The sequence below is a fragment of the Physcomitrium patens genome, chromosome 15 (genome assembly GCF_059467195.1).
Source record: "Physcomitrium patens ecotype Gransden chromosome 15, ASM5946719v1, whole genome shotgun sequence".
In the NCBI taxonomy this organism is placed as follows: domain Eukaryota; kingdom Viridiplantae; phylum Streptophyta; class Bryopsida; order Funariales; family Funariaceae; genus Physcomitrium; species Physcomitrium patens.
In genome coordinates this window covers 15,585,186-15,602,362 of record NC_143424.1, presented here as the reverse complement: position 1 = coordinate 15,602,362, position 17,177 = coordinate 15,585,186, and the positions used below count along the sequence as shown (strand labels likewise).

The 17,177-nt window shown below is 32.9% G+C and overlaps 1 protein-coding gene across 2 annotated transcripts; it reads left to right on the top strand.

Moving 5' to 3' along the window:
- The first annotated feature begins 2,928 nt into the window (after positions 1-2,928).
- Positions 2,929-5,964, top strand: LOC112292302 (uncharacterized). 2 transcript variants are annotated; one of them, XM_073539097.2, is made up of 3 exons: positions 2,929-3,031; positions 3,456-3,823; positions 4,233-5,964. In XM_073539097.2, the coding sequence occupies exons 2-3, from the start codon at positions 3,744-3,746 to the stop codon at positions 5,530-5,532; spliced, it is 1,380 nt and encodes a 459-aa protein (XP_073395198.1). In that variant the 5' UTR covers positions 2,929-3,031; positions 3,456-3,743; the 3' UTR covers positions 5,533-5,964. The 2 variants fall into 2 exon arrangements, with proteins under 2 accessions (XP_073395198.1, XP_024396404.1); XM_024540636.3 differs by having other exon boundaries at positions 2,930-3,823.
- Positions 5,965-17,177: the final 11,213 nt, after the last annotated feature.

The window sequence follows — 17,177 nt, the reverse complement described above, 5'->3', positions numbered from 1 at the left end:
TTCAAATCATGATATTTGGAATAAGTGTTGGTAATGTTATTATGATCTAATTAAAGCTTGTGCTTGCAATAATTAAATTCTTAGAATACTTGATTGATTTTTTAGTGGCTGCTAAATTTCAATAGAAATTATGAATATAATTGATATTAGCTAATTTCTTCCAAAAAGCCACTATGATAAAATGCGATTAAAGGTTTAATGAAAACATTGGCATGTTATGAAGATATGAAAATATAGCTAACTTTTATATCTCTTGTAGTAGTTTTTTTCCAAATAAAATATTATTATTGTTCTAAGTGCTTTACTCTTGCTTATAAAACTTGGGTTTTTTATTAGCTTAATGTAGCTCTAGTTTTTGTTCTTTAGTAGCATTGAATCTCTTTTACAAATCTCTAATTCCTTCAACAGTCTCCTAGGTGTATTATTTTATAAGATGCTTTGGTAAAGACTCAATATTTAGTCTTTGTCATAGAGAGTGCAATTGTCAATTATTTCTTGCTACACCAATCTAAAGATGAGCCTTCTAGCTTATACAAAATTCTCAAGGTTGATTTTTTGATATCTCTGTCATGAGCAAAGACAACATCTATATATGAGGTTAGGAGATTTTTGTATTTGTACTTGTAGAATAGTGCATAATCTAATATTTTCTTGATACAGTAAAATATATTATGCTTAATGTTTACATAAGATTTTTACAATCATTTGACATATCTTTTTTGTTAGGCTCATTTTAACAAGTTGTATTTTTCTATTTTTTTTTTCTTTTTAGAAGTTTCATCAAGTAGTCGTGTAGGTAAACATTGTCATAATATGGATCATTTAATAGTTAAATGATAGGCATTCATGTGCATTATGCCTATCTTAAGTATACAATTAGATTGTTGTTAGTGATTTGTTGTTTTTGTCTATTTACTTGTTTGTTATTATAGTTCATGTATTTGTTTTTATTTATATAATTATTTAATTTATGTACTTATTTTTTATTTTAATTTATATATTTTTTTATTTATTAGTAAGGGACTAATCATAAGATTGATTAATAAAGTGGGCAGATTTTGGGTCTTGGAAGAAACTCTATTGTAATTGATTGAAGTCTTTGATTAGAACAAGATATTAGAACATTATTTAGAAGAAGTATATTTACTTCTATACTATGTTTTGAGAACAAAAACTAATTAAATTGAGGAGAAAGGAAGTGCTAAAATAGAGGGGGTCTAGTAAGATTGCTAGTCAAGGATATCAACTTTGAGGGGTCATAACTTAATGTTTATGAGAGCTACAGTTATAAAACTTTTAATTTAGTTGTGTTATTAAGTCAAAAATCTATTCACTAAGTTTCAAGGAATTATGAAATTTGATTTAAGATATATGTATAAAAGAATAACTACAGGTAACATTTTGAGGAACAAGTAATGACCAATAAGTTAGCTAAGTTAGCTTAGGTGATTTATTTGCTAAAAATGATTTAAATTATTAATCACTTTAAAATTTAGAATGCAAAAAAGAGATAAAATACATGATATATTGCAAAAAATTCAAATCATCCTCTTGATTTAACTTTGAGTTTTATAAGTCCATAGTGAAGTAGGTCCAAAGGAGAAGATAGAATCTAACTAAAACATATATAAACAACAAAGACCTCCATAATAAGAAGTTTTGTACTTTTCCAGACTAACTACAAACTTCTTAAGAACATAGATTCTTTAAACCATGTAAGTTAGTGTAGCTCCTAAATATAATATTATTCTATCTAAGTTTGTCATTTTAATTTTTTTTTGAGTTAAACCTCTATTTTTTTGATTTCTTTGTAGTTGTCACTAATTACTATTAAGTCACCAACATACAAGAGAACTACTATATACTTTTGATTTTTGATAGAAAAATACAAGTTTGGACTAGATGCACTCTTCTTTAGCTTTAACTCCTTTGTGAGATAGTTGTCAATTTGGCTATCTTAGGCACCATGTGCCTATCATAACTCATACATTGCTTTCTTCAATTTAGCAACCTTTTCTTCTAATTTCTTTCCTTTGAAGCCATGTGGGATAGTTATTTATACTTCTTCTTCAAATTATACTCTTTTGTGTAGCTAATGAAATGGTTGTACAAATGGTGCTCCAACAAACCACATAAGTAAAAGTCTCATAAAAATCCTCTCCTTCAACCTGCTCAAAAACCATGTGCAACAACCCTTGCCTTGTATTTGATATTTTTTCTTTTTGCATTTCTTTTTGTTTTGAAAATCTATTTTGCTTTTCCTTTGGATAAATTAGTTATCTCCTAAGTTTCATTTTTGTATATTAAGCTCACTTCTTCTGCTATTGCTTTCCTTCATTCTTTGCTAATGACTTTTGTTCTATAGCTCGTAGGATCTTTATCATCACCAAGCTTAGCCGAGAATGTCAAGTGGTTTCTCAACTGCGTAGACAGCCTTCTGTCCCTCATAGGATATCTCGTTTTTGGTATGAGGTCGTGCATTAGCTCTCTTTCCTTGTTTGTTCTTAATCTCTTTGATGCATTGCCAAGTACTAAATTCTTGCCTCATCAAAGGCGCCGCCAGCCAGACGCAGATGTTCTTCGTGAGTTTTTTCATCTTTGTTGAGTTGATCTGTGCCAAAATCTGCAGAGTATCTCTGTTGTTGATTTTGTTTTCTCTGCTAAGTTGGGACATGCTGATATTAAATGAGTTTTCTTCTACCTGCAATTTCAATTTTAGGTGATGGTAGCTGATTTGACTTTCATCAAACACTACATCACGTGTTATGATAATTTTTTACTTCTCAAGCTCATACACTTTGTAAGCCTTTGCAAGGTCATTAACACACCATGTTATTTTTGTCGGTTAGTGTACCTACTAACATGAGATTGGGCTTTAACGACGGGATGTAAAGTACGTCATTCAACTTTATTTATCCTTCTCTTGTCCACAAGTAACCAATTCCTATTCCTTCAATCTTGTGTTTCTCTCCTCATGTAGTGGTAACTGATTTTCTCCTATCACCCATGCTTTCAATCGATTCTACACATGGTAATTACTGAGTCCCTCTAGTATATTGGATTTGCCTACCGACAGATCTCTCCGTTCTGCCATGTTTCCGCACGGAAGCTAATCACACTTTCTCACACTATCCTGCTGCTGATCTTCTCGTAGGGCGAGGGACAGCACTCACTCTGATTTTTGAATACACTCTCTAGTGTTTCTGTGTAAAGCCCTCTAGACCTAGCTTTCCATTAGGGCTCAGATTCGCTCTGATACCATGTAAACAATGGATTTTACTTCAAGAGATGATTTCGAGTCTTAAGCCAAATGCTTATATACAAAGGATATCAGATGTACCAGTAGTAGTGGCCCTTAATACAAATTGCGGTGTGGTTAAGCGTTCATCTCCTGTAGATGGTTTACACGATATGAACTGACACTGTTCGCTGATCCTTAGATGAATATTATACAGGGGAGAAATAAAGATGAAGAAAGTCTGTACCCCGACCCAATATATAGAGGAAACATTTGAAGTGCTGGGCATCCCAACTTGAGTGTTTTGTAGCTAGTGCTTCTGGTGTTTTGCATTGAGCCTGTGTCACTGCCGACAGTAACAACATTTCGATAAGCAGATGTGATTTCTCTATTCCAGACACATTTTTCGTTATTGTGGAGGTCGTGTAACGACACTGGTGCTGCACAATCTTCAGTATCGCCTGCATCGTTTTGATTTCATACACAAGTCTTCATATCAGCAATCATGGGTGCTGGCACATCATCAATCGAATCTGTTGCTAACCAATTTCGATCGTGGATGGGCTTGTCCAATGCAGAACCGAGGTGATGCTCGACCTGCTTGCTCCCTAACAATCGTCTGACCCCCTAATTGTGCTGCCACTGCTCTTGGTGGTTTGTGTTTTGCTTTTCCCCAGTATTGACCACAAGTAGTTTGTAAGTTCAGTCGAATTGCAATTCGCCCAACCACTGCCCGGGTAGCGGGCTGGGGGATTGCACTCATGCGAATTATCTCCTTGAGTAAGTGGAACTGAGAATTGTCGATTTTGAGATTTGGCAGCTGAAATTGGTTTCTATCAGTTGAAAGAGTTGAGTTGTTTTTCGCCCTGACTCTTTAGTATTGGTGACTCGGCACGATCGCAGGAGTCCACGATTTTCAGTGCTTTTCATTCTTGTGATCTGAAAGCGAGGGTCATACACTACATTTCTAACAAATTATCATTGCTTAAATCAGGCTTGGCCAACACGCGGGTCTTCTAAAGGGAATCACTGAACCTGAAGTGAAGGAATACATCGAATATTGCTGTCACGACTTAATGCCCTTAGGGAGCGAAGAAATTGATGAACGTCTCCTGATCAGCAGAGTCCCTAATGATTGGAGTTCATGTCCTGCCCATGTTCAGAACCGCCTCATATCGAAGCATAGTTGCAAGGAATTGATCCAATTGAAGACAGACATTTTCAGAGATGTCATCGACAACGATGGATTTCACCATTTTAGAGCAGAAATCCGTCCTCGAGAGGCTGTACTGACTGCGTTGCATTTCGTCACTTTAGACGGCATCTTGGAATGCAAGGGCTATGACACAATTACAAGTACCTGGTGCACACTACCTCCATTCAACATGCTGCCTCGACTGGATGAAGACGTATTTCAAGCTCACTCAATCTGCGGTGCTGGTGGAATGCTGTGTGCAAATGTGGGAAAACTGCAGGACAAGCTTATAACGTTTAATCCTCTGGCAAGAAGTTGGAAGGAACTACCTCGTCTTAATCATCCGCGGAGTCCTGTGCTCATGCACATGATATTTAACCAAGAGGATAATTCTTACAAGGTCATCGTTGCCGGAAGCTCCAGATTAGACGAAGGACATCTTTCAAAAATAACGGAGGTATTCGATTCACGCACTTGGGTTTGGAAAGTTACAGGGGATTTGCCGGGACCCCAATTCGGTCTAAATGATTATCAAACGGGTGTTTATTCAGACGGTATTTTGTATTGTATTGCTTTTCTAGGGGATGGGGAGGGAAAAGGTATTATTGCGTATAATATCGAAGAGGAAAAATGGTTGGTAGATCGCACATGTTTACTCCCAAACTATAATAGCTCAAATATTATGCAATTAGTGGAGAGCAAAGGACAGGTATACTTGTTCTCTGAGCTCGAGCGTCACGATGACGAACAAGATGATCCTTGCATCGTGCATCGTGTTGAGCATCGTATCGATGTTCTGATTCCAGAAGAAATGAACTTGCACTCTAGAAAAGCATGGAGGAACGTCATAACGGACACGAAGGTAGGGTATGTAGGACTTCAATTGTATCCTGAGTACACTTGCGTTCCTCTAGGGGAGGGAAAATTGTGTGTTTTCAATTCAATTGAGCATGTCGGCATTGTTTATGATATAGAAAATGAAAAGCGTTGTGAATCAACCTTGCAACCTCCAACTCGCTTTGGAAGTGAAGACATGGTATTCTACAGCTTGAACCCTCTTACCTTCAATTTCGAGCCAAGCTTCAAAACCAATCCATAGCTTCTAACATTATTCTTCTACTATATGCCTATCTTCAATCATCTGGAACTTTTCCTGCAGTTCTCTTGGTCAATTTTGAACTTATTAAGAATTTCGGTAACTTCAAGATCAAGAACAGAGCAACGAAAACCTTATGGAAGATCGTCAAAATTGAAAGTGAATGAGAATTATATCTAGCCATTGCTGATACAAAACAAAATATTACGATTAGTTAAGAGGCAGCACAGTGGAGATATTCCGCTTTAGTCTCCTCACTAGATTCATGTCGACGTGAAAGAATTACTTTGATGTAGCGCGTGAGCCCAATTTAAAAAGGAGCCATATGCTTTGAGCCCAGGAGCGTAAAGTCTAGTATATATGAACAGTAATTTCAAAGGAATTTAACGATTGTCCAGTATTCACTGTAATGACAGGTGCCATTTCCTCCAGGAATCATGACCAATATCGTGTTCGCCGTCGTCGCAATGACCCAGCCGCTTTCTGATGCTACAGATAGTAATAGCCCGCCCATTTAGGGTCTTTGTTTGTCAAGCATGAACTCAAATATCACACGCCTAGGTGTTTGCAGCTGGTGCAATTTGATTTTACGGCAATTGCAGGACGACGTGAGTCATGTTCTTCTTACCGATTCCTGAACTTACTTCTGTTGGACACTTGTGTGAAGTGCGTCACCAAAAACGATTTCCACATGTTTAAGCTCATACCCACTAGTCAAAGGAACAGACAACACACACTCATCTGGTTTGCTCTGCTTGGCTATGCTTTTTTTTTCACACGCAAAGTAGGAACAGCAGGCGGCAAACCTGGGAAATGAGTTGAAGAATTAATTTTTGTTACTCAAAACTGTCAGGTGAAAAAGGCAGAATAAAAGATTAGGTTTTTGAACTCAGTTATCTTCAATTCATCTGCATATCAATTGGTATGTGATAACGTATATAAATCTAAACCAAATACAAAGTAAATAGAAATAAGCTATAAAGATTTAATAAAATAAAAAACACAGTGAAACAGACAGAACTGTTGACGTGGTGGGTGAACTACACCAAATTCCATCCTCCAGGCATTATTCTGTTCTCATCATTAATTGCCGCCAATAAAAAAGGGTCTGGTGTGTCACATCGTCACATGGAAGGCACTAATAATTATTAAAACAAGTACACTTAGCCTATAGTCAAAAATGTACAACTACTCAACTTCTTCAAAATTTCCTTAGATACCGACACAATGCAAGATTGGTCTGCAGATTTTAAATCCTTTGACACCAAATCTACTCACCACAAAGTCAAAGTACCAACCGGGATCACCTTCGAAAAAGCTCTTAAATGAATTGATGGCAATGGGTTTTCTCTAAACCAAACAATTAAGAACCTTGTTAGGATAAGATGACCATAAAGCCACAAAGACATAGCTTAGACATTGTTTTGTTTTAGAATCTAGAAATGATTAGTAATTCTCTTTTCAGGTATTAAATCCCATCACAAAAAACAAAAAACAAAAAAAAAAATATCCTAAAAAACTATAATTTTTTTCTTGACTTGGTCTGGAAAATGACGCCATAAATGAAATGAATCGACAATTGCAAAAAATTCTTTGTCATGGATCTTATAGTTAATCTCAGCTACTGAAAATTTCTTGGAATAAAAAGCTACTAGATGGAATTTTTCATCTGTTCCTATTTGTTACAATACTACATCCAAAGCAAAGTCTAATGCATCTATTTTCATAAAAAAATGGCTTAAAAAAGTCAATGGAATATAAAGTTGGTGCAAAAGTAAATTCTTTCTTTAAAACAATAAATAATGCTTTGGCTTTTTTATTCTACTCAAGTTTGTCTTTACAAGTCAAACGTATAAGTGGAGCTGCAACTTGAAAAAAGTTCTTTATAAATATTTGATAATAATTGAAAAAGCCTAAAAAGAATTGCACATTTTTTACTATTCTTGAGATCTTTGAAGCTATGATAGTTTGGATTTTCTTTGGATCCATCTTAAGACCTTCATTGGAAATAATATACCTCAAAAAATCAACTTAAGTAGTGTCAAAAATATACTTTTCCATCTTCATATATAATCATGCATTTCTTAGTTTTTGTAATACACAACAAATATAAACTTCATGCTCTTTTGTATTCTTAGAATAGATTAAAATATTGTTCAAATAATAGATGATAAGATCATCAAGAAACTCACAAAAGACATCATTTATTAGATGTTGAAAAGTAGTTGGTGCATTTGTGAGTCCAAAAGGCATGACATTATATTCAAAATGTCCATATTTCGTTAAGAAAGTAGCCTTCCATTCATCTCATTTTTTAATGCAGATGAAGTTATATGTTCTTTATAAATCTATTTTTGTATAGATCTTTGCTTAATTTAATTGAACAAGAAGTCCTAAAATCAAAAGTAGAAGATACATATTCTTGATGGTGATCTTGTTAACTCTTCAATAGTCTACACATTTGTAGAGATATCTCTTTTTTATTCATAAATAAGATAGAAGCGACACTCGGAGATTTAGAATAGCATATAAAGTTTTTAGCTAAGTTTTCATCAATGTAATATTTTAGTACAATCGACTCATTTTGTCATAGGCTATAGATTGGTCCAAATAGTGGTTGAGTTCATTCTTGAAGATCAATAGAACAATCATAAAAATGATGCTTTTGAAGAATATCTACGTTCTTTTTTTCAAAAACGTCCTAAGAATCTTAATACTGGCTAGGAATACCACTTGATATCTTTTTATCATCAACAATGGATATGGCATATATAGCAAAAGATGGCCCTTCATTTGCAGAATGCATGAAAGTTCTTACATCTACGAATAAAGATTTGGATGTACTAGACTTATAGATTTTTATTTGCCTAGCAAGACCTTGGACTAAACTATGTGAAAAATCAAGATTGCAAGAAATCTAGTCTATTTGAAGATTATATATTTTTAACCACAATAATCCTAAAATAATTAAATTAGAAGGAGATTTAATCTTATTAAATATTACTAAACTATTGTGACCACTAGTTGCTATTTCTATAGGAATAGTTTTATGTATAATATCACCTAAAAATAATAAACATCCATCTATTACTTGTACATGTACATGTTTGATTTTCTTAATTAGGAATATATCTTATTTTTTGACAAAGTCTTCATCTATAAAACACGCTGAAGCTCTTGAATCCAACAAAGCTAAGACTTTGTGATCTTTTGGTTCTAAACAAACTTCTATTATAAAATAAGGTGAGGGATCTCAAGAGAAAATAGGACATTTTCTAGATGTTGGACATGATTTGAGTCACATGGTCCCTATTGTAATTGGAGCAACTTGTTTTCCAACACATTATCTTCTTTGGCAATTGTGCTTCTCATTTTGTAATTGCGTTGTTTCTTTGGATAATATTGAGCATTATGTTTAGCTTTTCCATATTATATATATATAAATCGTTTTCATGTTGTCAACTCTTTTTTGTTCTATGAAGGATTTAAAATGTATCATATTAATTTGCATAGGTTCTAGCCTTGATAAATAACTTTTTGAAAACTTAAGAATTGTCGTCATTATTTGGTTTGTTCTTCTCCAATTATATCTTTGTTCTTGACAACTTTCAAATAATCAATTGTCACATACAATGGCTTGAGCAATAAATTGTTCCAAAGATTTTATTTTTGACATTGTCAGTAATAAGCATTTGATATTATTCTTCAACTCATATAAGAATTGATTAATAAGAACTTTGTCATTCTAGTCCACATCGTAAGCAAGGTTTTGGAATTCGACAGTATATATGGTGATTGACTATGATCCTTGCCGTAAAGATAAGAGCTTGGTCTCTGCTATAATTTCTTAATCACTTTCTCCAAATGTGGTTGTAAACACTTCTAAGAATGAATTCAAATTATAAAGGAGTTGCAAATCTTTTTTCATTAAAGGTACAAATCAAGAGAGAGCACTTCCTGATAGAAGTACTCGTATGAATTTGACTTGAGTAAATCCATTGACATATTGAAAAGGGTGCAACCTTAAATAGAGCTTGACTTGTTGCAAAAAACTTCAAAATTTTGATCTTGTTCCATTAAACTTCTGAGGAATACTAATTCTTATCCTCGTCATACTTGTAGAAGCAAAACTCTCTAGATTTGGTTGTAAAGACGATCTACTTGCTTCCTTCAATTTCACAACATTTTGTCACAAACTCTAAACTTCTCTTTAGGACATAGGTATAGTAGTTCCATGATTCACATTGGAAATACGTGAGACTTCCACTCTTAGAGTATTGACAAGTTCATGAAGATCTGCAATAGTTACAAATCTATTCTCACTTCTCTTAAGAGTAGCATTTGTAATTTTTTCTTTCATAGATAATTCAAACAAATTCAAAAAGTTAAATTAGAGGAGGATAATCTACAACCTCTAATAAAAAAAATTCTACAAAGAAAGGTAATCCATTCTCTTTAAAAAAAAGATCAATGTTAAAAAATAAGATTTTTTGTTTAAAGGTGGACAATCTGCAAGCTTGAAAATACAACAATAAAAGTAGGATAATCCATTCACTTCTAAAATTAGACAAAAATAATATGTCAAGGATACAAATGTTGAAGAAAGAAAATCTACTAGTATTCCACTCAACTTCCCTGCCCAACAAAACTAATGTCTACTTATAATCCACGCTAAGAGAACAACTGCCATAGGATCTAGGCACCTTGCTTGTTGTGAGTAGCCACAACAATATAAGGGGTTGCTATGTTAATTTCAACAATCTTTTGTGAGGTTGTTGCACAGCAACCCAGGCCAAGTGAAGTCCTTCTTCAGTAGAGCTATTCAACACAGCTGAACAGCATCAACACCATTCCGACAACCTTCAAGTTCCTTGATAGGAAGCTGCTACCTTAGATTCTATCCCCACTCTAGTTGGTGATCTTGCACTGATGTCAACTGTCTTGAATCACACATTGGCTCTACTACTAACAAAAGCTACCAGTATGGTGCTACAGCAAGCAAAGATTTTTTTTTTTTTTTTTTTTTTTTTTCTTCTTCCCCTTTTGAGCATAAAATTTTCAGTTCAAAAGAGGATAGAAAAGAACAAAAAGTAGTGTCAAATCGACATTGGAGCCCAAATAGAAGGCTAAAAATACACAACAATGACAGAGGTAGCCACGACACAATTAATCGGCAAGCGCAGCAACACGACCAACACGATCGTCACAAAACAACAACCCGAACTGGACCGCCCCAAGAACTGCAGATTGAAAATCAACACCACCAGGAGCTGCCGATCACAACCGTAGAGAACCGCAGCACCCTATGACGACCATGCCACAACTAGCAACAAGAACATGGCACGAGGTAGGCAGAGCCGGAACCAGACGAATCCTAAATCACATCCATGAACTTGAACGACGAGTAGCTCGCCCCCCACGACTAGAATGATAAGGAAAAACTAGAAAACTTGATCTTGCTCTCACTGGTTGCAGCGACTTTGCCGCTTGCTCTTCGACCGGTTGCAACAACCTCGGACAAAGTGACAATGACCAGGTTGAGCAGCCGCAAAAATACCGCCCTCGCAGCAGCACCGCATCCGAACACGCACAAGCAAAAGAAAAATACAATGTAGTCAATCCGCTACCAGAACAGCAACTAAATGTAGATAACGTAATCCAACGACACCGTCGCCAACATCAAGATTCTCAATCTTGCTCCTCAACAAAACCAACAGCCACTGGCACCGCCGCACGGAACCTGGATCGTTCTCAGCCGCCGCTCGTGCTCGACAGCGTCGCCCCGCAACTCCATCTCACAACGGCTAACATAATACTAGCCTCACATTCCCCGCATGACAACACTGTTGTACCGCAGGAGCAAGGAAGAAAAAAACCAGAACACTAACAACCACTGCAGTGCACACCAAAACCTGCAGCCGAGCCTAGACGCCGTCGACAACCGGCACCACCAAACTCCTCGCCGCACCGCAGCAACAAGAACTAGAAGGGGGAAGTAAAAATGACCGTCGCCAACCGCAATCGATCCCACGACAAAGATGGAAAAAAATCACAAAGAACGACACTAGTACTTCTGCCGCTACCTGAACCTCCCAAAAACACACCTTACAGGCAAAACGAGCTGACGGAATCCGTCTTGCCTCTCGCCAGCAGCGGCTCCGCAAAACTTGGAGGCTGGAACTCAGCACAAAGGAAAAAGAAGCAAACTCCAGAACATCCAATATCCATCATGGATGGGGCTCCCTTCCTAGGATTTCGGATTTGTCTCCAAGCTTTGGAAAACTGCTCAGTTAAATATTTTGGACACGTAGTTGTCCAATTTTTAAGATAAACCCCATGGTCCTTATTATCCCAATCCTACACATAACTTGATCCCAAACTCTACTTCAGAATTCCTTGAAACTCCAAATAATTAGACATCTCTATATCCACAATCAAATTATATAAACCACCTCAAGCTCTACCTGTTTCCTATACTAAACCAAATCCTTAATTTAACTAAATTAAACAAAAATACTTATTTTAGGAATCTGTATGAAAAATTCTACAAGAAATTGCATCTTTTTAACTAATTTTTTCTAATTTTTTAAGATTTCTTATACTAATTCACAAGAATTTATGATTTTAGGTACAATAAGTATATTTTTTGTTCTAAATTCACAAGTGAATCAATTTAATGACTTTTAGACTTGCAAAGACAAACTTGATTGGAATGAGGAAATGGAAGCAACATTTAAAGTTTTTAAGATATTTTTTACTATAATACTAATCTTATATTGCATTGACTTCTAAGACATTCTTTATCAAAATAGATGCTTTGGACTTTACTTCAGATGTGGTATTGTTACAAATAGAAGCAAATGACAAACTTCATCTTATAGTTTTTCATTTAATTTTTTTTTTAGCAACTAAGATCACTCTAAGATCTACAACAAAGATCTTCTTGCTATTATGGATTGATTTTAAGAATGGTGCTATTATCTGGAAAGTGTTGTTGATTCAATAATTATTTATACGGATCATAGAAATCCCAAGTATTTAATGTCAATATGTATTTTTATTATGAAAGTACTTAATTAATTAGATAAGAAGTATTATGTAGAAGGTAAATGTAAGTAAATTTGATAATATCTTGTGGTGAAGCTTCTTAAAAGCTTTATAGACATGAATTCGACTTTATATATTTTTAAGGTTGATTAATAGATTAGAAACTTGTCCAAAAAATTAGTCACACATTATATATGTTAGTAATATATTAATTAAAGAAAAAAAATCTTGTAATAATAAATACTTTTAAGATTTTAAAAATCTATTCATCAAGATTAAAATCTATGTAAATTAATACAACTTAATTCAAAAAATTAATTTTATAAAAAATAATATATATATATATATATATATATATATATATTTTATAAAAACTTTTTTTTGTATTATAGAAAAATAATTTATAAATATATGAGTCATGGAATTGACTCACTAGTATGTTTTAGTATAAGAATTACACTTATGGTGCTTAATATCATTAATTTAGTGAATTAGTGTAGTAATTTTGAGATAAATAAGATGTTAGTATAAGAAAGGATCTCTAATAGAATCTCTTTGAGAAAGAATTTTAAAATAAATATTTTTTAAAAAAAATTAGTTAATATGGATTTATAATTTTTTTAGTAGTATTTTTTTATTAAAAAATTAATTGAGCTAGGATCTAAATGTAAACCTGATTTGGCTAATCAAAAAATAAAATAGAAAAAAATAGAATAAAAAAGAAGAAGAAAAAAAAAAAACAAAACAAAACAAAACAAAACAAACAAACAAACAAATAAAGAAATAAGATGAAAAGAAAGGAAGAAAGGAAGGGTGAGAGGCTACCTTCAAAGCATGGTAGCTTCTTCATTGATAGAGGTCCAAGCCACCTCAAATCTCTCCTTTCTTCTTTTGGTCTAAATTTTTTTGTCTAAGGCTCTTAAGCTTCAACTCCAAAGTTTTTCGTTTTCTTTTTCTTTTTCTTTGTGGGATTGTTATAGTGCAATAATTCTTGATTTTTTTTATATTATGTTCTTTGAGTGTGGAATAAAGTTGATTTTCTAGCATTGATACAGTGGGCAATGGCTATTCAAAATCTTTAAAATCATTATTGAATATTCCATATTATACATACAAAAAGCTATGACTTATCCAGTTCTTAACTAAGATATCAAAAGTACCCTTCCTTTGGCTTTCGAAGAGTATAAAAGCAAGATAGATATTATTAGCAATAATTGCACTTAATATTAAATCTTTGCAATTAACTCATATATGCAAATATAATACTACAAAAAAGATGTATGATAAATTGGCTAAGATCCACAAGCTCTCAAGATTTATTATTGAGATATTTTTGAAGAAAAAATTGTATAATCTTTGATATGTGAATAAAAAATCTTAAGAGATTTTTTTTGGAGAGATTTTTCATCTTAGGAATTAATATATTGAAACTAGTGGTTAAATGAAAAAATAGAGAATGGCATTTCTTACACTTACTACATAATCAAAATCTTCGAATCCACTTATTTAGTCAATTGTATCAAGAAAAAGAGAAGAGATCACAAAAGAGCTAATACAATCTATTCTCTTTGAGAAAGAAATGCAAAGGAAAGAAAAGACTAGTTCTTCATTTTTTGCTTTAGCAATGCATACAAGAAGAAAATAAGTCTTAAAGAAGCACCATCCACAACAAAAACAAAAGCTTAAGATTGATAAGTGTAGAAGTACTTGTAAGGCTTGTGGACAAAAAAGGCATTAGCGAGGTGATGTAGAATGTTTTAAAATAAATAGTAATAGTGTAGTAAATGTTGGTATTACCTTTATTTTTTTAGTTCAAGAAATATTATTTAATTTAAAAAATAATGATTGCATTATTGTCTCAATTACAATATTATGTACGCATTGTTAGTACAATAGATATATACATCCAAAAAGATGGGAATAAGCTTCTTAATTTTGATGAAAATGCAATTATCTAACTTTAAGGCTATGATGGTAGCATTAGCAAATTACAAGACTCAAGTGATATGCATCTCACAGTTTTAAATCCTATACAAAAATACATTCCTGTGGTTGTGAAGAATGTCCATTGAGTTATTCAAGCACATGATTCTTTGCTATCAAGTGCAACTTTATACAAGAAAGGTTGCAATAATTAACTTAGATATCAATAGAGTCAATTGGATTCTATCTTCAAATAACTTACTTACATGAGGCATGGTGTCATACTATAAATACTTATAGTATGTAAAAATTAGTTAAAAAATATTATATGTTAATAAATCTAAATTTATATTAGAATGGTTAATAGATTAATTTAAAGATAGTAGATTTAAGAAACTTTATTTTGAGTTTTATCTTTTTTTATTATAGCATTTCAAAAAAATTATAGGACCTAAATATTTAGTATGAAGCCTTGAGAGGAGATTAGAGCCTAAAGAAGAAAATCTTAACTAATAGGAGGCTTATTGGGAGGAATGAAAGCAAGGCATAGTTGGATGAAGGCAAGAAATAGAGAGCTTCATTCCTGTTGGTCGAAGGCCATATCCAATGGACTTCATAGAGGGTGCCGAAGGCCTTATTAGGGATTAGGGATTCTCTTTCGAAGTTATTTGAGCTTTGAAGGATAAGATCAACAAGTTTAGGTTTTTGGATATGGATTGGATGTAAATTTTGTGTGATTTGGAGTTTTTATGAAGGAATTATTGGTGCTCAAAGTTAAGGTGTTAATTTCATATCTACCGTCACTCTTTGGAATATAACATGTGTTTATAGAGAGCAATAAAGGATTAGTGACTAGGATTGGAGAGAGCACTTTTTTGACTATATTTTTTATATATTTTTTAGTGAATTTGGAGTTTGGATGAAGAAGTTATAGAAAGTTAAAGTCAGTGCATCCAAATCAAAGGCAATGAGTAAGTGATTTTGTTCATAGTAATAGTTGGAGCCATATCTTGAGTTTTTGGAAGAATTTTTGACTCAAACCTTTTAGAGAAGATAGAAAATTGTATTGAAAAACTATACATATAAATTTTGTGGCATTTGGCTGTTTAGTTTGTGAGATATGAAGAAAATTGCACATAGGTGTATAAAAACTAGGGTTTGAAGCTATTATTAGGGTTTTGGTGATATCTTAAGATTTGCAATGAATTTGTAGTTGAAAATTGTTGTGATAGTTTTTAGAAGTACATTAGTACTTTGTGTAAAATTTGAGTGTGTTTGAACAGTCCAATTGGAAGATATGAGTTTTTGAAGTTCGGAAATAATATCCCATAAGGATATTATAGGATTTAGAGGTTTTATCATATTTTGGATATTTTGGGAATTTAAGACTTATATATTTGATGTAATAGTACTTAAAAGTGTTATATGTATATTAAAAAAAAAAACTTCGTCTTCCTTATTTCAAGACTTACTTGAGCAATTAGTAGTAGCCAAGAGCTTAGTGCTTTCTTGAGGCAAACTCTCTCTACCTCGACAATAGTAGCAGGTAAAGCTTACTTTATATCCTGTGAAATTAAAGAAGTTGCCATAATTTCTAGCTCATCTATTTTAAGTTTTACACTTATTGAATGGCATCAAGTATTAGCACATACTTTAATAATACAATATGAAAGGCAGAGTAGATGAATTGTATTGAAGAATTAAAGATCAAAGAAAAAAAGAATAAAATACCTATACATGAGTCATGCATTATTGACAAGATCCATAGACAATCTTTTTTATATAAGCATAAATATGCCAACAATATTTTAGATGTAATAATATTTGAACTTGATTATTTTAATATAGTTAGTTTTACTAGTGCTAAATGGTTAGCTGTATGAATTGGTGAATATTCTGGCTATTGTAGCCTTAAATTTCTTCAAACTAAAGACCAAATATATATTTCTTATAAGATATTTACAATCAATTACGCTTTTGTTGTATATTCAGAAGTAAAAAAAGGATATAAAAAATTTCTACTTGAGGAAAAGAAGGTGATTTTTAGTTGAGATGTGATCTTTCTTGATAACAAGGATGAATTATTTAGTGAGCTAATAAACCCTCAAAAAAAATAGGAGAAAATATAGATGATAGAAATAATCTTAATATATTAAATTAAAAACATTCCAACTTCAAGCCTCAAGATTACATATGCAAAATGGATTAGATAGAAAAATGATTGAAGACGAAGTAAATCCTATACCAACAAAAGCAATGGAATTCTATCAACCAAAAGTAGAGGCAATTATTCAAGCTCTACTAACAAGAAATTTTTATGTAGATAGCATTGACTTAGCAAATATTATAAGCAATAGTAGGATGCGTTGCACACCTTAAAAAAAAAAACAACAATTTTATTTGAAGAAATTATAACTTACTGATTGAAACAATAGATGTGGTTCATGTTTATAAATATGTAGAATCATAGACTATTAAATAAGCCATGAATTCACCTTTTTGCAAAGAATGGAGTCATGCCATGAAAGAAGAACTTCATTCTTTGAAAGATCATGTTGTACAAAAGTTTTTATTTTTATCCAATAGTATGAAGGCTACAGATTTAAAATAATTTTTTACGAAAAATCTTACTAGAAATAGCTCTATTGAATATTTCAAAGCATAATTTATTGTAAATA

Bases quoted from the DNA above. Each gene is read 5' to 3' on its own strand.
- LOC112292302 (XM_073539097.2), top strand. From the start codon at position 3,744: ATGGGTGCTGGCACATCATCAATCGAATCTGTTGCTAACCAATTTCGA. The intron at 3,824-4,232 runs GTGATGCTCGAC...TGCTTAAATCAG, and splicing joins TTGTCCAATGCAGAACCGAG to GCTTGGCCAACACGCGGGTC.